Genomic DNA, 25026 nt, shown 5'->3' with positions numbered 1-25026 from the left:
TAATCCCTCCTCTGATCCCACTACAAGCACTGTGTCATCAGCAAACAACAACTGGTTTATCTCACACTTTCCTCCATTTTCTTTAACCATCTCCAACCCCAGCCCATTACCCTTGCACTTACCTCTCTCACCACCCTATCCATGTATAAATTCAACAACCAAGGGGACATGACACATCCCTGGTGAAGTCCTACCTTTACCTCAAACTACTCATTCTCCATTTCTAATTCTAACACAGGTTCTACTACTCTCATAAAACTCTTGACTGCTCTTAACAGCTTTCCTCCTATCCCATATATATATATATACAATACTTCCCACAGTGCTTTCCTGTCTACCCTGTCATAAGCCTTTTCCAAATCCATAAAGGCCCAAAATACATCCTTACCTTTTCCTAAAGCTTTGTCACATATTTACCTTACCACAAAAAATCTGAATCCAGACAATCCCTACCTGTTCTAAACCCACACTGTTCTTCACCAATTACTCACCCTGTTCCTCTCCTATTCCTTTCAATCAAAACCCTCCCATAAGCCTTCCCATCCACACCCAATAAACTGATCCTTCTGAAACTAGTACACTCACACTTGTCCCCTTTTCCTTTGTAAAGTGGAACTATACACAGGCATGATATTCTTCCGATTTAAATCGGAATTGCGATTTTTTTTCTTTTCCTGACAATGATCTCAATTTTTTTTCATTAATTCCTGATTGTCATTAATTCCGATTGTAATAAACAATCCTGTTAAAAAAAAATATTTTCTTGTGGTTGAATAATTTTTGGTTGATGTGAAGTTTTGGGCGATTCGTATGTCGGCTGTACCTGTGTGTAACATTTTCTAAAACTCTTACGATCTGTTCGTTTGTACCCTGCTTGTGTAATATGTTTAGTATTGCTATTTTTTCTACCAAGTTAAAGGCCTTCTCATAATATACAAAATCTAAATAGAGAGGTATATTGTATTGTAATTTGTTTTTTATTAGTTGGTTCATCACCTGCAAATGGTCTAGAGTCGAATATCCACTCCTAAAGCCTGCCTGTTCTCTCAGTTGGTTTCCATCTAAAACTTGACTTAGTCTATTTGTAAGGATCTTGGAGAATACAGACGCTCCTCAACTTACGTTTTAGTTAGGTTCCGAACGGCCGAACGTAACGTGAAAATGAACGTAAGTTGTTACTGTACTATACATCCATAAATTCTATTACCGTATTATATAAAACACCCCTAAATCATTAACTATAAACATAACATTGTAAAATAATAACATTAATTTCAAATAAATTAAATTCAAGCAACATAAATTGAGATGGTGGAGGAGGAGGAGGGGGAGGAGGAGGAGGCAAGGCATGTTCAGTCTGTCGTTTGTGCCATGTAAACAATGGATGCAGCATCATGCGTAAGTATCGTTTGAACTACGGAGAGCGCGCTAAACTAAAAAATTCACTCAAAAAAAAAAATTTACAATTTTTTTTTACAGTCACTTCAAACGTAAGATCGATAAAACGTAAAACGAATGAACATAAGTAGAGGAGTGTCTGTACTTTATATACATTTGATAGCAAGATAAATGGTTGATAGTTACTAAGGTTTTTCTGGTCTCCTTATTTTATGAAGCAAATTAACTATAGCATTACATCATGATTCAGGAACACTTTCTTGACGTAAGCACTGGGTGTACAATGTACAATTGTGCCAACCTAATATGAACTTCTTTCCCTGCATGTTTCAAGAGATCTATCAATATACCATCTTCCCCAGGTGCTTTTCCTCATTTCATATTTTTTAGAGCAAATTCTACTTCTTCCTTGTAATCTCTGGTACACTACTAACATCTACAGATGAATTTATTGACTCAACAATGGTCTTCAATGAGTAAAGCTCTTGGTAAAATTCTTCTACTCTTTTTATCATTCTGTCTCTACATCTAATGATTTCTCCATTCCGATTTTTCTAACATATCAGCTGCTCTTTGTCTGATCTTTCTTACAAAATCTGTTCAATATGGGTGACCCTGCAGAGATTTCCTCTCTATCAACATAACTTTTGCAATCATTAAGATTCTCAAGCTTATCCACCATGTCAAGGTGTCAACTCTTGGATAGGTCCTGTAAGATACAACTAGATAAATACATCTCTCTTCCCACTTTCACCTTCATCCACATTAACCTTGAACAAACCTCATTCCACTCCACCACACACTTACCTATCTCTTCACTTACTAGTATAGCCACCCCTTCTTTCCTTCATCATCTCTTCACTCCTAATACCCTCCCAAATACACTCCCAAATTCAAACTTGCTTCTCCCTTTCAACTTAGTTTCACTCAATGCCAACACATCCATCTTCTCACAAACATACTACCTATCTCTTCCCTTTTACTCTCATCTGTACCACATCCATGCACAAAGACCCAAACCTTTGGGTTCTGGTTGGAAAACTCCTCCCAGATCCTCTTATGCCTTTGCTTTTTTTAGGAATGTCCCCTTTGGGACTACAGAGAATAGGATGCCTAGTCCTATCCCCGTCCCATTTTTTTCTTTACATTTTACAATTCAAATAGGAACACATGGTGGCAGTATTCTCTCTCCCCTACCATGGGGTTTGACAAAAAAGAAAATAAATATTCAGATAAGTGGTACAAGATATTAACCCCTTCACTACGGGCCAAAATCTCGCGGGCAGCTTTAGCTGCCAGACGTGCGATGTTGTGTCATAATACTCGCATTATAGAAAATAAAGTTACCGCTGTATTGCTCGTTCTCTCACCCTTGAATTTTTATAACCATAGAAAATATGATGAAGCCAGTTTACAGAGTATGGGGGTCACGCAGGTACAACTACAATATATATAATCAAGACGCCGACATCGGCATCCTCGCGTACCCACTTGCTCCTCATGACGCCTACGTAGGCGTCATCATATCGAAGGGGTTAAGAGTGGGGGCCAGCATAATGGAGGGACAGTTGCAGTATAATAAAGTAGCATCATTTCTCTATGAATAGAGATTTCCTCGACCACAGATAAAATTATGTGGCTCTGGTCTGTAGGGGCATCCTATATAGATCCTAAAGTATGATTTGCATTCTATGGAGCAGATTTTTACCTCACAATAACATGCAGCCATTATCCCACACGGAGTATTACTATTATCATCTTTATAATAATAATAATAATACATATACCAATGGTTTTTCCCCCTTACCAGGGAGGTAGCCAAAATACAAAGGAGTAGAATCGACTCCCACCCATTCCATCCCAACATACTCCACTCCCATTCACCACCCCTCCCTCCCTCTTATCTTGGTTCCTCCTGGATGACAGGTCATCCATATATCTCATCCATTGCCCTGAGTCAGAAGCAATGTAGCAAAACACAGCACATTCACAACAAGGGTGCTTCATTTAATCAGCAACCTCCCATCTCCATCACCTCATGCAGAAAAAGAGAGACTGGGAGAAATCCCTTTGGGCTGTGTCAAAATATCATTCACACATACTCCTTTATCCCCCATCCACCACCCACTCCCTTCCTTGCATCACAGCATCATCCATACAAACCCATTCATTCACCCCTATTTTCTGTCTTCTCCCTTCCTTACTTTCTCCACAGACATTTCCTGCTTTCCTAATAACCCTTTTACCCATCAATCCATCTCATCCTTGGTCGCCCCCTCATGTTCACTCCTTCCACATCTGCCTTCCACACCTACTAATCTTTCTTCGCTCATTCTTTCCATGTGTCCAAACCATCCCAATACTCTTTCATCAACCCTATCTCCCAACTCCCTTTCCACCCCTGTTCTCCTCCTCACTTCTCACTCTATCCAATCTAGTATCCCCTACCATCCCAATACTCTTTCATCAACCCTATCTCCCAACTCCCTTTCCACCCCTGCTCTCCTCCTCACTTCCTCATTTCTCACTCTATCCAATCTAGTATCCCCTATCATACTTCTCAGGCATTTCATCTCAAAGAAATGATAAGTGGAGTCCCACAAGGTTATGTATTGGCTCCGATAATGTTTGCCATATATATAAATGACATGGATGAAGGTGTGGAATGTCATATGAACTTCTTTGCAGATGATGCAAAACCACTAAAGCACTGAGGAAGGCTGTGAATCACTACAGAGAGACCTGGATAAAGTCTGGGAATGGAGTCAAAAGTGGGAAGTGTAATACAGTAGCTTATATAAGTTGTGTTAGGTAATGTTAGTCCATGTATCCTTGTGAGAGTTATATAATATTGTAACTATCCTTACCATCTTATGGTGCCAATACATAACTTGATGTCGAATTCGACCACCATTAGGTCATCTTAAGTTGGATAATGAGATATAGGATTATGATAGGTTACTTCTGATAAATTTATCAATTACAGGATATTGCTGCATAGTACAGTGTATGAGTACACAAACGGAACAATTTGCAGTGATTGGCATAAGAAGGCAGTGCCATCACAAATTATGCTCATTTCTAAGATTCAGATAGATAGCAAATGATAAATTGTAAACCTTCTTCATACAAAAATAAATAAGTGGAAGGATTTTGTGAAGCCAGGTATAACAACTGGCTTATCTCCCATTTTTTTCCATTTTAATAATAATAATAATAATAATAAAAAAACAATAATAATAATAATAATAATAATAATAGTAATAATAATAATAATAATAATAATAATAATAATAACATTAATGATAATAATGATAATGTTTTTTCTCTATAAAAAAAGTCTTACCTGCTCCAAGTATGATGTCGTATCCATGGTGACTACAGTCATCTTCCCAGTCAAGTGAGATAAGGTCCACTTCTGTGGTCCCCTCATATTCCAGATGCAGGTCAGTGGTCTAAGACAAAATATATAATGGTCACTGGAGGATGCAAATCTATACCCATTTTTTCAGCACAAAAAAGTATGTAATCTACACCAACTGTGTGGACAGTGCTTTGACAGGGGTGGAAGTGGGGAAGTTGGGGGGTCATATATAATCAGCTGCACCATACAGAAGAGACCCCAAACACACCGTACAAAAAAAGTTTACAAATTACATTAACAACTGTAAGTTATGTTATGCTCTTGCCACTAACATAGTTAATCTATATATCAATAAGGCTTCTTCCCCCTTACAAGGGATGTAGTCAGCCAAGGCATGCACTTACCCCCACCCATTAATCACAGTTATATCTAATAGTTATTTACAGATTAGAATATAAAACCTGCATGTTTTCAATTTCTTACTGGTACCATCTTTCTGATAATTGAACAATGTACAATTAGCCACCTTGCTTAGAGTGAAAATTACACCAGTTCATTACCAAAGCTAAATTCAACTCTGGGCAATTAAATTCCTTTAAGGGAGCGTCACCAGCGACATTCAGAAAAATTCTGGTACATGAGCAAATTTTAGGTAAATATTTAAAAAAAATCTCTATGATGGTGGCAACATTCATGCAAAGTTATACAGCTGTATTTCGTTTCTATTTTTTTTATACAGAATACAATCCTTGGTGCCACTTTAATGTACAGTCTTAGCATGCTACCTAAACTACAAAAACTTAATATTGTAGGATGATGAAAATAAATTGAATATTGTTAAAGTTTTGGTTCATTGGCACTTGATTTCCTGGTTCATATAGAGACCAGATTAGGGAAAAAATATGTGAATCAGTATGATATATCACTTTAGCCATTACGGTATTTGAGTGTCTCTTAAGAATATGAACATGATAGCCATTGAACCACTGCTTCCTTCTACAGTTACCCTTCACAGCAGCTCCCAGTTCAAATTACCTTATCAGAAGAAGAGATGGTATGACCTCCAAGGTTCCGAGTCAGGTTGCCAGACAAGGCCTTCAAAACTGCAGGGTGGTGATCGCTGAAGGTGTACCCAGCAGGCTGGCAGCCTTTGATCACAACCAATCCCAACAACCCAAGCCCAGCACCAAGCTCGAGAATTTTCTTACCAGTGAAGATATGAGCATTGTCCAGACACCACTGGCTCATTACATGTCCAGCCTGTAAATCACAATTCATTATCCATTTCATAACTTCTTTTAATCTTTATTGCCCACACCTATTTCATCTTCAAGTATATTAACATGATTTTAACCCCTCCCATACCAGTTGGCAATTTTCCTTTTATTCTTGCTAATATTAAGCTATTCACTTAAGTTTAAATGTGTTTGAGAAGTATGGTAGAGGTTACTAGGTTGGATAGAATGAAATACAAGGTGAGGAGGAGAAAGGGGGTGGAAAATGAGATGGCAGATAGGGTTGATGAAAGAATTTTTGGGATGGTTTGGACACTTTGGAAGAAAGAGTGAAGAAAGATTAGCAAGTGTGGAAGGCACAGATGGATGGAGTGAACAGGAGGGGATGACTGAGGATGACCCCATACACTTAATGGATGGACTAATCCCTCTAAATCAACTGCATTCATATTTGTCCCTTTTTCCCTAGTACAGTGGAACTATACAAGCATTTCTCTAGTCTAGAGGCACATTTCCCTCCATCAGGCACACATTAAAGTCTTAATAACCAATTCACTATAACTACTCCTCCCTTTATCTGACACCCAGGTTCCTAACCAGCCTTCATCACTTACAATGCTCTTTGTATCTTTTCCTATAGTCCTGTTATTTTCCTCTTCATCAGTCATTTTCTTGACATCTCCCACTGACACAGTCAAACCCTTCCTATTCTACATTACATTCAATAAAATCCCTTAAATACTCTACCTATCTTCCCCTTCCTACCCTCACTTCCTCTGGCATATTTCTGTCTACACCTCTTATATTTTTCTCTTGACCTGATTCATCCTCCCGCTTGTTTCACTTCCTTCCAAAAGACTATTATATTCTTTTCAAATTTCTCTATCAAAATACTTCAAAATGTAATTACCCATGGTTGAAAATTCACTGCTATAAATTAACCAATACAACAGTTTGGTTTTAATTCATAAATGAGACATTTTACAATTTTTTTTAAGCCAGACAATTTTATTTTCTATGTTCTGAAGGGTTGGACACAGGTCTCAACAGTGTAAAATAGAATGAAGTAATTTGGTGTTTCCAAATTATATAGTGTTCAACATTAGCAGAGATGAACAATGCTGTTTATAAAAAGGGGAGCCAAGTCAAAATGGAAGATAATGGTATTTAGAAACAATTATATATAAACAAATAAATCAATAGAAATATCTTCCTGGAATCTATAGGGAAGGGAAATACTACTCAGCATCCACATGCTATTGATCCAACTATGGTTCATCACCCTCTCAATATTATATCTGCCCTCTCTATAGCTTACCTCCCATGTGTAGAGTCCTGTTGTGCCGTCTGCCACCAATTGACCTGTCTCATGCATAGTGATGATGATGCTTGGTGTTACAAAGTAGGTGCGGAAGTAAGAAAGATCATCTTCCTGTCCCTGGCTGCAGGCCAGCAGGCGTGTATAGGCACAGTAGACCTCCTCATCCACAGTATGGCCCAAATCCTCAAGCTGAGAAAAATTATCAGTAACTCCTGGTTAGTGATACCTGTTTCACAATGACTAAACGGGTTTTCCTTAACCAATAAAATACCCTGGCTGAAGCCTAGTTCCCTATATGGAGTACTGATTGCATACGCTTTATGCAGTCAACACTTTAGGGACTTTGGTGACAATTTAAGAAAGGTACAATTTAAGAAAGGTAAGGTACAATTTTACCTTTCTTAGATTGCACTATCCTACGTCATGACAATAGCCTTAAATTTAAAGTATATCGTAAACCAACCAATGTAAGCTCATATATTCATTATTATTATTCCGATCCAAATAATATTAAACATTCAGTTTTTTCTTCAATGTTTCTAAGAGCTTTTCGTATTTGTAGTCCGAGTTTATTGATGACAAAATCAGAAATGCTTTTAACATTGGGCTAGAATTAAAATACCCTAAACAATTCCTTAATATTGCTTACAATTTTGCAAGGAAATAATTTTTTACTCCTCAGCCTAAATCACCTTTTAGTTATCATAATGTTTTAATTTTGCCATTTCAAGAAATTTTGTTAAGTGTCACAGAATTATTAAAAAGATTTAAAATAAAGGTAGTTTTTAAAAATTATAGTACAGTAAAACATAAGCTCATCAACAATAGTTTTGAAATTAAAAAAGGATGCATTTATAAAATTCCTTGCAAAATGTGTAATCAATTTTACATAAGTCAAACTGCCAAACCCTTAAACATTAGAATTGAACAACACAAGAAAAATGTTAGGGATGGCAATAATTCTAGTGGAATATTCAAGCATATTGAATTAAATAATCATCCAGTTGTTTTCAGTAATGCCCAGGCAATCTATTATACTAACAACATAATAGCAAGAAAATTAATAGACTGTAGTTTGATCCATACCACCAGTGATCAAAATACCAACCCACACAAGGGCTTATATAAACCTGATAATTTTATCTGTCAAGAAATAAGCAAAATAATATCAGATAAAATGTAGTCCTGCGACTGTGACCTAATGTCGCCCTACCATCATTAGTGGACGCATTGACCCTTACGACTGTGACCTCACGTCCCCCCAACATCATTAGTGTATTGACATTGACCTTCCGCCTTCCAGGGGGTAATTGTCCGCTACCCTTATTCAAATTGTCTTTGTGCCTTTTTACATGTATATATAATCTATGCATTTCTATTACTATGTACTTTTGCACTGAAGATGTAATATACAAAAGTGCTCTGCTTTGTTAGTTTCTTTTTCCAAGTGGTCTACTTTGCATAAGTGAACAAGTACCCGTGTTCTTATTAGCATATATATATATATATATATATATATATATATATATATAAAAATATATATATATATATATATAAATATATATTATATATATATATATATATATTTTATATATATTTATATATATATATATATATATATATATATATATATATATATATATATATATATATATATATATTACCATGACCTGAGTGATGGTGTTTGCCTGAGTGACAGTGCAGAGTGATGGCAGAGCAAGCATGTATTTACCTAGTTGTATCTTGTGGGAAGGGGAGCTACACTCATGGTGTCCCTGCCTTTGTATTTCACATGTGTGTGTTGGGAAGGGGTTTCTACAACTAATCTGAGTTTTTATTTTATTTTTTTTATTTTTTTATCTTACCTCATATTTCTTGTCATTTAGGCATTGAATCACCTTGGTTGTCTTTAGAATGTTATTTTCCTTGAATCTTTTTATAGGTGTGGTAAACGCACCAATGCTGCTTATTCCAGCCTGGGATGAATCAGACAGCATATGATTTTCTTCATCATGTTTCCATTTTATGAAATGGCAATCTTATATTTTCCAGCAAATTATGTCTCACCTATTATTTTCTTTACATGACTCTGGTGATAGATTAATTATCACTGATTATAATCTACCTTTTTTTTCTTTTGACTTTGCTCTTAAATAATCTCCCATTTTATATTTTCTCATTGGTCTTCTCTCTCTCTCTCTCTCTCTCTCTCTATCTCTCTCTCTCTCTCTCTCTCTCTCTAACATAGTTTCAAGATTTTATATTTCTTTATATTGAAATTAATTTTCCACTCCTGGCTCTATTCTTATCTAGGTCTTCCTGTGGTAGTTTCCAATCCTCTTTGTTTTTCACTTTCTTTATGATCCTGGTATCATTTACAAATAAGTTTGCATACCTATCTATTCTACTCAATCAATCAAATCAACCATTTTGAGTCCACTGTTAAACAAAGGCCTCTTTTATAGCATTCCATGATTAACACAACTGCGCCAAACTTTGCCACGTCACTCCTGGAAACTTCACAATCTCTTTTCTCTACCTTCTGTCTGGTCTTCCTCTTCCACGCTTCACATCTTATGGCGTCCACTTAGTTACACACTTACTCCATCGCTAATAAGTTATTCGTACTAACTTACCTGCCCAATTCCACATCCTCTCTTTTACCACCTCTACAGTATCTTTCACTCTAGTATGCTCTCTCACCCAACTTGCTCTCTTTCAGTCTCTCAGTGTTATTCCCATCATTGATCTCTCCATTCTCCTCTGTGCAGTCCTTAGCTTTGTTTCCATTGCCTTTGTCAGTTTTCAAGTCTCACACCCATAGATTATTGCTGGCAGAATGCATTGATTGTAAACTTTACATTTCAAACATAAAGGTAGAGAGCCTCTCAGGATTTTATTATATTTATCACTTTCCAACCAATTGTAATACATCTTTTTATTTCATTATCATGATCTTTTGTCACTTTCAACATCTGGCCTAAATAATTATACTCTTCAACTTCTTCAAGACTCTCATCATCAATTATAATCTCTTTACTTTGAACTTTTGTGTTAAACATTACTTTGGTTTTACTCTTATTCATTTTTAAACCTACTTTAAGATTTTCCTTGTTCAGATAACTCAGTATATCTTGCAAGTCTTCTGCTCTTTCCGAAATAAGAATAATGTCATCTGCAAATCTTAGGTGGTTCAAATATTTGCCATTAATCTCCAAACCTTTCTCTTCCCAACTCAACCTTCTGAAAATCTCTTTCAAAGCTGTAAATAATTTGGGTGAAATTGTATCACCTTGCCGTACTCCTCTCACAATCTTGATCATTTCTGTATCTTTATGCAGTTGAATTATAGCGGTACTTTTCGCATAAATATTTTCTAAAACCCTTACGGTATGTTCGTTTGTACCCTGCTTGTGTAATGAGCTTAGTATTGCTATTTTTTCTACTGAGTCAAAGGCCTTTTTGTAATTACAAAATTTAAACAGAGAGGTATATTGTATTCTGTTGTTTTTTTGATTAGTTGGTTCATCGCCTGCAAATGGTCTAGAGTCAAATATCCACTCCTAAAGCCTGCCTGTTCTCTCAGTTAGTTTCCATCTAAAACTTGATTTAGTCTATTTGTAAGGTTCTTGGAAAATACTTTATATACATTTGATAGCAAGCTCATTGGTTGATAGTTACTAAGGTCCTTCTGGTCTCCTTTTTTATGAAGCAAAATAACTACAGCATTGCACCATGATTCAGGAATGCTTTCTTAATATAAGCACTGGAAGTACAACTGAGCCAACTTAATATGAAATTCTTTCTCTGCGTCTTTCAACAGATCTATTGATATACCATCTTTCCCAGGTGCTTTTCCTCATTTCATATTTTTTGAGCAAATTCTACTTCTTTTGTAATCTCTGGTACACTGCTAATGTTTACAGATGAATTTATTGACACAACTACAGTCTTTGACAAGTAAAGCTCTTGGTAAAATTTTTCTACTCTTTTTATCATTCTGTCTCTACATTTAATGATTTTTCCATTCCTATCTTTCAAACATATCATTTGCTGTCTTCCTAAAGCATGTTTGCACTCAGTCCCTTTAATACTTTCACCTTTCCGAATAGTTTCCCCTATTTCATCCATGTTTCTCTTTCTTTTCTCTGATCTCTGCCTTTTGTTGATAAGCTTGTTTAGTTCTACTCTTTCTATTTCATCTCTCCTGCTTTTTAATCTGCATGGTCCTTCTTCTTTTAATTAGGTCATTTGTAGGTTTGGTGTATTTGTTTTCTCTAATACTTTTTGTACTTCCTACCTTCTCTGCTGATTCCCTTATGATATTCACTAAATTCAAATTCATATCATCAACAGTGCCCTTGTTAGTTTTTAGAGCTTCAAATCTATTTTCAATTTCCAACTGAAATTTTTTCTTATTATCCTTAATCTTTGCAAAGCTGATTTTCTTTTTTAAAACTAGTTTATTTCTCTCGGCTTTAAAATTGAATTTAGCTGTACAACCTACCATTCTATGGTCATTACCTATGTCAGTGGTTCCCAGCCAGTGTGCCACAACACCCAAGGGTGACGTGAGATCAACTGAGGGTGCTGCCAAAATTCAGGGCAAAAATAATTTTCGTATTACCGACTCTCTCTGTCATCCATTTTTGTTCATTAAAGCAGCATCAGTGTAAAGATGAGTATTTTTTATTATCCAGGGACAAAATCTTGTTACACTGATGTTGGATCAACAAAATACTGACAAACTAGAATTTAGATTTTCTAATAAGGGTGCCGAGGACTTCTGAAAGGCTTGGCAAGGGTGCCTCAAGCCAGAAAAGCTTGGGAACCACTGACCTATGTTGACTTTAATTACGACCATAACATTGCTAACGCTCTTGCTCTCATCTCCTAATATAAAGTCTACTTCATTCTTTGTTGTTCCATTTGGATTTCTCCAGGTCCATATGCAACCTACACACTTTTGGAAGAAAGTGTTCATTATCCTCATGTTGTAGTTCTCTGCAATTCTGACCAACAACTCACCTCTGTCATTTCTTTCACCTACTCCCAACTTCCCAATGCATGACTCATCTCCCATCATTTTCCCCACTTTAGCATTAAAGTCTCCTATTATCAACATGTATTTACTTTTTTTTTTATCCATTACCAGACTTAAATCTTCATAGAAGGGCTCAATTTCATTATCTGAACTCTGTGAAGTTAGTGCATAAACCTTAACTATTTTTAGAGTGTATCTTTTACACAGCCTAATCACAATCCAAGCTACCCTGTCTGATAAACTACAGGTAGTTGTCGACTTATGATTTATGCGACTTACGACTGATCGACTTTGCGACCACAAGATAGTGCAATATTTAACATTTAATAGAATAATAGAATTGCAATGTTATGCCTGGCAGTGCAGTACAATTACTCTGAACGCCGCGAGACACGAGTATGATAGTTTTGGCAGGCTGCCGGCAGCATCAGCTTCCCAGCCAGCTAAATGTTCTTTAATTTTGTTTGTTTGAAGTAAAATGTTTACTAATTTTGCATTGCATTTTGTATTTTTATATGTTTTGCAATTAATAAATTGTAACAGTAAAACTTTTTTTATACTTAGGCTAGTCTGTTGTCGATAACAATATGTTCAGTACAGTATGTAAACAAAAAGAATGTTTTGAAATAAAAAAAAAATCCTAATTTTTTGCCTTGCATTTTGTATTTTCATACGTTTTGCAATTAATAAAATGTAACAGTAAAACTTTTTTTATGCCTAGTCTGTTGTCGATAACAATATGTTCGGTACAGCATTTTGTATTTTCATGTTTTGCGATTAATAAAATGTAACAGTAAACTTTGTTTATGCCTAGTCTGTTGTCAATAACAATATTTTTGGTACAGTACGTAAACAAAAAGAATGTGTTTTGAAATAAGAAAAATTCCTAATTTTGCCTTGCAATGATTTTAATGTAACCAACAAAAAAGTATTTGTAGGTCAAAGATGACAGGACTTTATTCAGTATGCGTAGGCCTAGGCTACATTTCCTAACAAAAATTATAAAAAAGTTAATGAATATCAAACAACATAGATCAAAGATAAGATTTTATTCAGTATGCATGTATTTCCTAAAGAAAGTCTGATGGTAAAATAATAAAAAGGTTAAAAAATACAGTATCAAATATCATAGGTCAAAGATGATACGATTTTATTCAGTATGCTTAGGCCTAGGCTATGATTCCCAAAGAAAATCAGATAAAATTATAAAAAGGTTAAAAAATACTATACAATATAGTTCAAAGATGCTAAGATTATTTTAGTATGCTAAACATAATATACAATATATATATATAGTAACAAAAATAATATTTAAAGGGTAATATATATATATATATATACATATATATATATATATATATATATATATATATATATATATATATATATAAAGGATAATATATACTGTATATAAAGAACAACTTGCGTCCAGATCGGCTTACGACCTGTCAGTCGGAATCGAACTCGGTCGTAAGTTGACGACTACCTGTACTGAACTTGACTATGTAACCAGCAACTTCTCGGTTTATAAAGAATCATACTCCACTAGACTTTTCTTTGTCCTTACATTTATAGTAGAACAGATGATCTTCTTGTAATTGCATAAATTTTCTTCCATTCTTTGGACTTCGCTCAGTCCTACGATGTCCCACTTGATGTTGTCTAGTTCTTCCATTAAACTCTCCAGCCTGTGATCTTCTGAGAAAGTTCTTACACCTTGACATAGTAGATAGGCTTGAGAATCTTAATGATTGTAAAAGCTATGTCAATAGAGAGGAAATCTCTGGAGGCTCACCCATACCAAACAGGTTTTGTATGAAAGATCAGACAAAGAGCAGCTCACACACACAGTCACAGGACCCACTGCTAACTGGCACATCCCTGATGGCAAACAGGGAAATTCCTCATAGATATATGGGGTACCATCATAATGACAGCATGGACCATTGGGCACCCTATAGACATAGGAATTCACCGAATATAAGGTGACACCAGAGAAATATCTTGCCAGAAACCAGTTGGCAGGGAGGTGAGATTACTGCAAGAACCTCTTGATAGCAGAAATGAATAGCACAACCAAAACAAAACAGGGCGTTCCTGTTGGATCATCGTCTCCTAAAGGTCCAACCACATTTTCTCATGTGTTTACGAGCAGTGTGCCACCGAATTTGAGCAAGCACTGTCAAAGCAGATCTAAGTCTTGGACATTAACCCCTTTGATACGATGACGCCTACGTAGGCGTCATGAGGAGCAAGTGGGTACGCGAGGATGCCGATGTCTTGATTATATTTATTGTAATTGTACCTGCGTGACCCCCATACTCTGTAAACTGGCTTCATCATATTTTCTATGGTTATCAAAATTCACAGGTGAAAGTGAGAACAAGCAATACAGCGGTGACTTTATTTTTTATAATGCGAGTATTATGATGCAACATCGCACGTCTGGCAGCTAATGCTGCCCACAAGATTTTGGCCCAGAGTGAGGGGGTTAAATAGCATGAAGAAAATGAAGATCTATTCCACTAATATCATTTATATACAGAACATTACAGGTGTCAGAAATGAGCCCTGTGGTACACCACTAGTCACTCTTTTTCAGTTCAAATTTTCATCTTTCACTACTGTTCTCATACATCTATTAATTAAAAAGTCTTTTATCCATTTCAGTGTATTCTCTTTAAGGCCTATGTTTTCTAACTTCCACATATTTTGTGAAATCCTTTATCAAATGCTTTTTTCAATCATTTAATCAGTTGTTACTTTAAGTTTCACTAGGTGGAAAACCCACAGCCCAAATAAGGCTGACAACAGTCCTCAAAACCTCCCACAGAGACCTTTGGGAAGAAGCTTTGGACAGTTGTCTGTGTTATATCAGTGTGGGACTGTTTCTGTCACTGGCTAAAATTGATAGTAAGAGGAAAGCAGTCATCAATTGTCAGTTCCTTATGTGAAAAAGTGTAATAAATATAGTTTAAGTTGATAGATACGAGTATCTTGGGCCCAGTCCAGATACCAAGTGTCAGCCCCTCAGGGTACACCTCCTAAGGTGTTTGACAGGTTTTGAAATGGGCAGTTTTGCTGTCCATCTTGTAGAATCATCACATGCAGGTACCTGTCATTGGCCCCTGAAAAGTTATAGATGTAGTGAAGAAGGATATGCATGTGGTAAATGTAAGAAAAGATCCAGAAAATAGAGTATGGCAGAGATGAGTGATCCCTTGTAGTGACCCCTAATGGAAGCAGCCAAAAGAAGAATCTTTCATAAGATATAGAAATCAAAATTGAAGATAATATTTTAATCATACACATTCAGTTTTTGGAAGAGTATTCACAAATTACAAGATTATGAACTAGTTGTACTCTACTTTCACAAGATATCTCACCTTTGATATAAGTGTTTTCAAGAACAATCGTGTGTATGCAGCAGTTGGTGGATATTCAACAGCAATTGGATGGTAAAGGGTTTGCTCAAGAAATTTCTGTTGTACTTCTAGGGACTTATCTTCATCCAGGTTGTAGAAAAGCTTCTGAAATGTGAGTAAATGAGTTATCAATCAATCTCTTCCCCTTGGTCTCTCTTGGTGGAAACAACAGCTCCCAGGTAATCATATTTTTTTTTTTATTATACATTGTTTACTTTTATTTATCAAATTATTCATGTATATATAAATAAATAGGTAAATATATAAATAATTAAATCAATAAAAGTAAACAATGAAAAAAACAAAGCTATGTTTTAATCATCCTCAACACCTTTCCAACTGCAGTTAGATTTTTCAAAATATATTTCTAGCAACCAATTAATAAATGTTAAGGATATCTGTACAATGTTCATAATGACCAGAATTCCCAGTACCCTGAGGAGAGGCAACCCTGTATTTTCCCAGACCACAGGAGAGGAGCCAGTCACACAAGCAGGGAATGACAAGGTGGTAAAGAAACCAGCATGGCATAATATTGTATTGCCACACTTGGCAACTACGATAGATTATTCTATTAATGAATGGATGGGCAAGATAAAATTGTGTCTAATCCTAAGCACCATGGATGAGATGACAATTATTCAAACATATCTATACAATATTGATTGGGAAATCCTACTTTAATTTGGATTGTTTTGATTAGTAATCACAAGATGGTTCTTGTGTTTTGCTGCCACCATCCCAACCACAAAGCTAAATATATATTTTTGAACATGTGGTAGCTCATGATCAACACATGGTTTTATTCCATTCCCCCCTTTTAGGCCATTTTTGTATTTACCTAGTATCTTATGGGAAGAGAGCTATGATCATAGTAACCTGCTTTTGTATCTTTCAGCATCCAGTTTGATCTTAAATTCTTGTATAGTCATAATGACAGTGTGGAACATTGGCCATCCCATATAGGGATTCACTGAATATAATGAATAAGGTGACACCAGAGAAATATCTCACCAGAAACCAGTCAGCAAAGAGGTGAGATTACTGCCAAAACCCCTTCATACCAACCATGAACAGTACAACCAAAACAAAACAGGGTGTTCCTGCTGGATCATCATTTCCTAAAGGTCCAACTGCATTGCCTCATGTGTTTACAGGCAGTGCGCCACTGATTGCAAATAAGCACTGTCCAAGCAGATCAAAGTCTTGGACATTAAACAACATAAAGAAAATTAAGATCTATATTTACAATGTAAGAACTTTCTCAGAAGACCACAGGCTAGAGAGTTTAATGGAAGAACTAGATAACATCAAGTGGTACATCATAGGACTAAGCTAAGTCCAAAGAGCGGAAGAAAAAATTATACAATTACAAGATGGTCACCACCTGTTCTACTATAGAGGTAAGGACAAAGAAAGATCTAGTGGAGTAGGATTCTTGATCAACCAAGAGGCAGCTAGTAAGGTAGTCAAGTTCAGTAGTTTATCAGACAGGGTAGCTTAAATATGTAAAAGGTACACTCTAAAAGTAGTTCAGGTTTATGCACCAACTTCACAGAGTTCATACAATGAAACTGAGTCCTTCTATGATGATTTAAGTCAGGTAATGGATCAAGAAAAAGTAAGTACACGTTGGGAAGTTTGGAGTAGGTGAAAGAAATGACAGAGGCAACATGTTATTCAATTTTGCAGAGAACTACAACATGAGGATAATGAACACTCTTCCAAAAACATTTAGGTCATGAATGGACCTGGAGAAGTCCAAATGGAACAACAAAGAATGAAGTAGATTTCATATTAGGAGATGAGAGCAAGAGTGTTAGTAATGTTACGGTCATAAATAAAGTCAACATAGGTAGTGACCATAGAATGGTAGGTTGCACAGCTAAATTCATTTTTAGACCCAAGGGAAATAAACTAGTTTTAAAAAAGAAAATCAGCTTTGCAAAGGTTAAGGATAAGAAGAAATTTCAGTTAGAAATTAAAAATAGATTCAAAGCTCATAAAACTAATGAAGACACCATCGATTATATGAATTTGAATTTAGTGAATATCATTAGGGAATTGGCAGAGAACGTAGGAAGTACAAAAAGTATTAGAGAAAACAAATACTCCAAACCTACAAATGACCTAATTAAAAGAAGAAGGACCACAGATTAAAAACAGGAAAGATGAAATAGAAAGAATAGAACTAAACAAGCTTATCAACAAAAGACAGAGATCAGAGAAAAGAAAGAGAAACATGGATGAAATAGGGGAAACTATTCAGAAAGATAAAAGTACTAAAGGGACTGAGTGCAGACATGGTTTATGAAGACAGCAAATGATATGTTTGAAAGATAGGAATGGAGAAATCATTAAATGCAGAGACAGAATGGTAAAAAGAGTAGAAGAATTTTACCAAGAGCTTTACTCGTCAAAGACTGTAGTTGAGTCAGTAAATTCATCTGTAGACATTAGTAGTGTACCAGAGATTACAAATATAGAATTTGCTCTAAAAAATATATGAAATGAGGAAAGGCACCTGGGGAAGATGGTATATCGATAGATCTGTTGAAAGACAGAGGGAAAGAAGTTCATATTAAGTTAGCTCAGTTGTACATCCAGTGTTTATGTCAAGAAAGCATTCCTGAAGTGTGGTGCAATGTTATAGTGACTTTGTTCATAAAAAAGAAGACCAGAAGGACCTTAGTAACTATCAACCAATTAGCTTGCTACCAAATGTATATAAAATATTCCCCAAGATCCTTACAAATAGACTAAGTCAAGTTTTAGATGGAAACCAACCAAGAGAACAGGTAGGCTTAAAGAATGGATGTTCAACTCTAGACCATTTGCAGGCAATGAACAAACTAATTGAAAAAATGACAGAATATAATATACCGCTCTGTTTTGATTTTGTAGATTTTAGAAAAGGCCTTTGACTCAGAACAAATAGCAATACTAAACTTATTATGCAAGCAGGGTACAAACAAATCATAAGGGTGCTAGAAAAGATTTATGTGAAAGGTATCACTATAATTCAACTACATATACACAAAAATCAAGATCAAGAAAGAAGTAAGGCAAGGCAATACAATTTCACCCAAATTATTTACAGCTTGTTTGGAAGAGATTTTCAAAAAGGTTGAGTTGGGAAGAGAAAGGTTTAGAGATTAATGGCGAATATTTGAACCACCTAAGATTTGCAGATGATATTATTCTTATGGAGGTATGCATTATTCTTATTTCAGAAACAGAAGACTTCCAAGATATGCTGAGTGTTCTGAACAAGGAAAGTCTCAAAGTAGATTTAAAAATAAGAGTAAAGCCAAAATAATATTCAACATGAAAGTTCAAAGTAAAGAAATTATAATCAATAGTGAGAGTCTTGAAGATGAAGAGTATATCTATTTAGGCCAGATGGTGAAAATAACCAAAGATCATGATAATGAAATAAAAAGATGTATTACAATTGGTTGGAAAGTGTTTGGTAAATATAATAAAATCCTGAGAGGCTCTCTACCTTTATGTTTGAAATGTAAAGTTTACAATCAGTGCATTCTGCCAGCAATAATCTACTGGTGCGAGACTTGGATACTGATGAAGTCAATGGAAACAAAGCTAAGGACTGCACAGAGGAGAATGGAGAGATCAATGATGGGAATAATGCTGAGAGACTGAAAGAGAGCAAGTTGGGTAAGAGAGCTAAGTGAAAGATATTGTGGCGGTAAAAGAGAGGAAGTGAAATTGGGCACGTAAGTTAGTGTGAACAACTGATGAGCGATGGAACAAGTGTGTTCCTGAGTGGACACTTTGAGATAGGAAGCATGGAAGGGGGAGACCAGTTTGCAGGAGTGACATAGCAGAGATTGGCATGGTCATGTGAATCATGGAGTGCTATGAAGGAGGCCTTTATTTAGCAGTGGACTCAGGATGGCTGATTTGATTGATATATATTGTAGAGATCTGGGCTTTATAAATCTAATAGTACTTTCAGGTCACATGAAGAATTGTCACCCTAGAATGCCCACATGAAGAATCGTCACCCAATAAGATCCCACCTGAAGAATTGTCACCTCAGTATGCCAAATATCAACAATGGAGTAAAGATTAGGTTAAGTCAGGCTGAGTTAGGTTAGGCTAGGTTAGGTTAAGCTGGGTTAGGTTAGGTTGGGTTAAATTAGGCTAGGTTAGGTTATGTTGAATGGGGGTTATGCTTACTTTCATCAACTTAAACAACCAAAGAATCGTAAACCCAGGATGACCCACATGAAAAAGTGTCACCCTAGGATGGCCCACATGAAGAATTGTCACCCTGTCGAAGTCTGGGGTGATGATTCTTCATGTGATCCATACTTGCTAACCTAGTTAAAATGAGTATATTTTCTTATATTGTTTTCTGTTTTGTTCTCAGGCTGTGCTAATGATTTTTTGGTTGAATAAAGCCTAAAGAAAGGTTCTAAGTATTCTTTGAAAATAACTCAATTTAATCAACCAAAAAGCTGCATCTGATCTGAAGATGGACAAGTTCCTGAGACCCAATAGACCAACTCACCTACTGCTGCACAAGAATGGAATCACTGGAATCATACTTTTTCTGTATTCATGGAGTCCATCACAAACCTTAATCCTAACAAGCTGGATACATTGATCAATTTTGTCTCTCCAACTGTGTATGGATACATTGCAAACTGTACTACCTATGAATTAGCTAAAAATCTTCTCAGACCTCTATGTCAAGCCCAAAAATGAAGTGTTTGCATGACATTTATTGCCTACTCATAGGCAGCATGAAGGGGAGACAATAGATGAGTATCTACAAGAGCTTCAGCTGCTCAGCAAGGATTATAACTTTAAGGCTATTACTGCTTCACAGGATCAGGATGACTACATACAGGATTCTTTCATCAATGGTTTGCTCTCTCACACAATCGGGCAACAACTACCTGAAAACAAAACTTTGGACCTAAATAGCCTACTGTATGGCTGCTGATCAAGCCAGGGCTTTTGATGTTACTCAGAAGACCTTGGAGTCTTATTCTCATTTTACTGTCTCTGGTGTAAGTGCTGCTACAACACCTGAGCCTGTTTGCACCGATGATGGGAGCTGTGCTGCTGTAATATCTGAAACTGCTCATTCTGCTGAAAAGTCCTTATACAGACACAGGTTCGGTGAAGGTTCTTCCAGAGCCTACTGCCGATTCATCTGAGATGAATACTTCCAATACTGTAGGTACATACATACATACATATAAGGCTCTCCCCCCCCCCCTCTACAAGAAGGGTAGCCAAAAAACAAAGGCATAAAAACCACTCCCACCCATTCCATCCCCAACATACTCCACTACCTTCCACCCCCTTCCCTCCCTCCTATCTTGGCACCTCCTAGATAATGGGTCATCCATTCATCTTGCCCAGTGCTCTAGGTCAGAAGCAGTATTGCAAGACACAGCATATCCACAGCAATGCCACTTCATCAAATCGGCAACACCACCCCTTTCCGTCCCCTCATGCAGAAAAGGAGAAGACAGGGAGAAATCCCTTCAGGCTGCACCAATTTATTCCTCACACATACTCCCTCAGCCCCCATCCCCCATTCACTCCCCCTCACGCATCACAGCATCATCCATACACAACCTTTCTCCATTCACCCCTATCTTCTGTCCTTTCCCGTCCTTCCTCAACAGACATTACCCTCTTTCCCAATACCCATTTTACCCCATCCATCCATCTCATCCTTGGTCACTCCTTCCTTCCTTGGTCACTCCTTCCTTCTCTGCCTTCCACACATCTTTTACTAGTTTTTCTTCACTCATTCTTTCCATGTGTCAAAACCATCCTAATGCTCTTTCATCAACCTTATCTCCCAACTCCCTTTCAACCCTGTTTTCCTCCTCACCTCCTCATTTCTCATTCTATCCAGCATAATAACTCCTATCATATTTCTCCGGCACCTCATCTCACATTCAAACTCCTCTCTTATGTTCTATGTTTCTGCACAATCCAGTGCTGTCAGCACAATCACTCCTTCATACAATCTCCTCTTAGCGTCCATTCCCAAATCTCTATTTCTCATTACACTTTTTAATCCACCAAGGCATTTACTTGTTTCTCTCAATCTACATTCTACCTCCACCCCCACTCCCTTTCCTGCCACATTCACACCCAAGTATCTAAAACTATCCACTTCCTCCAATTTCTCTCCCTTAATACTCATTTCCAGTTTACTGCCACTTTCTCCCCTTGTACATCTCATTACCTTACTTTTACCCACATTTATTTTCAACTTCTTTTGCACATCTTCCCAAACTCTGTCACTAACTTCCTCAATCCCTCCTCTGATCCTGCTACAAGCACAGTGTCATCAGCAAAACAACTGGTTTATCTCCTACTTTTCTCCATTTTCTTTGGTCATCTCCAATCCATGACCCACAACCCTTGCATTTACCTCTTGCACCACTCCATCCATGTATAAATTGAACAGCCAGGGTGACATAATACATCCCTGACAAAGTCCCACCTTTACATCAAACCACTTACTCTCTCAATTTCTAATCCTAACACATACTCCACTACTCTCGTAAAAACTCGACTGCTCTTAACAGCTTTCCCCCTATCCCATATATCTGCAATACCTCCCACAGTGACTTCCTGTCTATCCTGTCATAAGCCTTTTCCAGATCCATAAAAGCCCAAAAAAATATCCTTACCTTTTCCTATAACTTTCTCACATATCTGCCTTACCACAAAAATCTGATACATGCAACCCCTACCTGTCCTAAACCCACACTGTTTCTCACCAATTACTCCCTCTGTTCCTCTCCTAATCTTCTCAATCAAAACCCTCCCATAACCCTTCCCAACTACACTTAACAAACTGATCCCTCTGAAACTACTACACTCACACTTTTCCCCTTTTCCTTTGTAAAGTGGAATTATTGTATACAGGCACTCCTCCAGTCCTCCGGCACTCTACCCTCTCTTAAACAAATATTAAATAACCTCACCAGCCAGTCCATCATCACTGTACCTCCTTTTTTTAGACATTCTGTATGACATCCATCCAGACCAGGTGCCTTACCTGTTCTCATCATCTTAACTGCCTTCACTTCATTTTTCCTTATTTCTCCTTCATTTTCCTCACTCATTACTGTCATTTCATTAGTGCTTCCCATTGCACCTATGTTTCTCTCCCTATCCTTCACATTTAGCAACTCCCTAAAATACTCTACCCATCTTCCTCTTATTGCCTTCTCTTCCATTATCATCTCTCCATCTGCACCTTTTACCTCTTCTCTACTTGATTTGACTCCTCTTCCTCTCTTAATTTCTTTCCAATTTTTCTTTTATTATTTTCATAATTTTCTGTCATACTCTTACCCCATTTCACATTTGCTCTCCTCTTTGCCTCCTTAATCTTATGTTTTACTTCTCTTTTCTTTGTACCTCTCATATGATTCCTTTGTCCTATTTTGTAATCAATCTGTGAAAGATTGCTTCTTCTCCTCTACAACCTTGTTTCCTCACCCCACCAATCACTACCCTTCCTTCTATTTCCTCCCATCCTCCTTGTTCCACACACCATCTTTGCACACTTTGAGACTCCCTCCTTGAACCATCCTCAGTCCTCCACTCCAATCCTTCACTCCCTCCCACTCTCTCAGCTTCTTCTTTTACCCCTTTTCTTTCTCATTTAAGCAGTTCACTCTAAGCACCTCCCTGCCTTCTGTCCTTTTCCTCTTTATCCATCTATCCTCCACTCTCAACCTACCTTCCACCAGAAAATTATCTGATATTCCACCACCCTCTTCCCTTAGAACATGTACATCCTTAACTCTTCCTACTATACTCCTGGTTACCACTATATAGTCCATTAACACTCTACCACCCTTCCATCCACCACTCTCTCCCATGTGTACTTATGATTGACTTTCTTCCTAAACACTGTATTTCCTATCATCAACTCTCTAGACCCATCTTCACCATCAACTCTCCACTATGATTTTTTCCTGTAACTCCACACTTCTCAACCACTCCGTCTATTGGTTCATTTCCTACCCTAGCATTAAGGTCTCCCAATACAACTACATTGACATTTCTCCCTAATACCTCTATGCATTCATTTAAATCCATCCAAAAAGCCTTTGTTTCCTCAACACTCTTCTATTAGGCCCATATGCAGTTACAGAAACCCACCATCTCCCTTCCCAGTTTCACCTTCATCCACATTAACCTTGAAGAAACCTCCTTCCACTCCACCACACACTTACCTCTCTCTTCACTTACTAGTATAGCTGCCCCTTCTCTCCCTCGTCCTCTCTTCACTCCTGAGGAACCTCACAACCACACTCCCAAACTCACACTGGCCCCTCCCTTTCAACTTAATTTCACTCAATGTCAATATATCCATCTTCTCACAAATACACTGCCTGTCTCTTTCCTTTTACTCTCATCTATACCACATCCATGCACATTAAAAGACCCAAACCTTAGGGTACTGGTTGGAAAACTCCTAAACCCTCTTATGCCTTTACTTTTTTTAGTTATGTCCCTTTTGGGGCTATAGGGAGAAGGATGCCTAATCTTCTCCCCGTCCTGTTTTTTTGTTGCCTCATATGACTCAAGTGGGAATACTTGGTGGCAGTATTCTTTTCCCCCACCATAGGGTTAGGCAAAGAAAGGAAATTAATATTCAGAGAAATGGTACAGGACAGTAACAAGGGTTAGGGGGACAGCATAACGGAGGGACATTTGCAGTATAATAAAGTATCATCATTTCTCTATGAACAGAGATTTTCTCTATCACAGACAAAATGATGTGTGACTCTGGTCTGTAGGGGCGCCTCATATAGACCCTAAAGTGTCAGCTGCCACAATAATATGCAGCCAATACCCTAGACAGGGACACTGTAGGTGATCAGAGTATATTCATCAAGGAAGGAGATATGAAAGTTGATGCTCTTCTGGCCTGGGTATCTGGTGCTCCAGCTAGTCTCCAATGTAGGGATGAACCCTCCACTCCTACACATACTGATTCTGAACAACTGCATTGATCTATGTGGAAACGGCACAAGCCTCTTCACTATATAGAGCATTGATTCTTCATGGGAGGGGAGAATGTGGAGATCTGGGTTGTATAAAACTAATTGTACTTGTTAACCTAGATAAAATGAGTATATTTTCTTATATTGTTTTCAGACTGTACTAAGGTTTTTTGGTTGAATAAAGCCTAAAGAAAGGTTCTGAATATAAATATA

General features: G+C 37.0%; 1 protein-coding gene across 4 annotated transcripts in view; it reads right to left on the bottom strand.

Annotated features, from left to right (window-relative positions):
• The window catches only part of LOC143029549 (protein-lysine N-methyltransferase EEF2KMT-like), a 32781-nt gene that overhangs the window by 4947 nt on the left and 2808 nt on the right, over positions 1–25026 (bottom strand). For all 4 annotated transcript variants that reach the window (XM_076192213.1, XM_076192214.1, XM_076192212.1 and 1 more), the window contains 4 exons: positions 15749–15892; positions 7316–7507; positions 5798–6022; positions 4745–4853 (listed from right to left, as the gene is read on the bottom strand). In XM_076192213.1, coding sequence (XP_076048328.1) covers positions 4745–4853; positions 5798–6022; positions 7316–7507; positions 15749–15892 — 670 coding nt within the window. The remainder of the gene's footprint in view (positions 1–4744; positions 4854–5797; positions 6023–7315; positions 7508–15748; positions 15893–25026) is intronic.

Source organism: Oratosquilla oratoria, chromosome 11 (assembly GCF_046742065.1).
Source record: "Oratosquilla oratoria isolate Oo_2021 chromosome 11, ASM4674206v1, whole genome shotgun sequence".
In the NCBI taxonomy this organism is placed as follows: domain Eukaryota; kingdom Metazoa; phylum Arthropoda; class Malacostraca; order Stomatopoda; family Squillidae; genus Oratosquilla; species Oratosquilla oratoria.
Note: the sequence above shows the minus strand (reverse complement) of the source record. Positions and strands in the feature narration are given on the sequence as shown.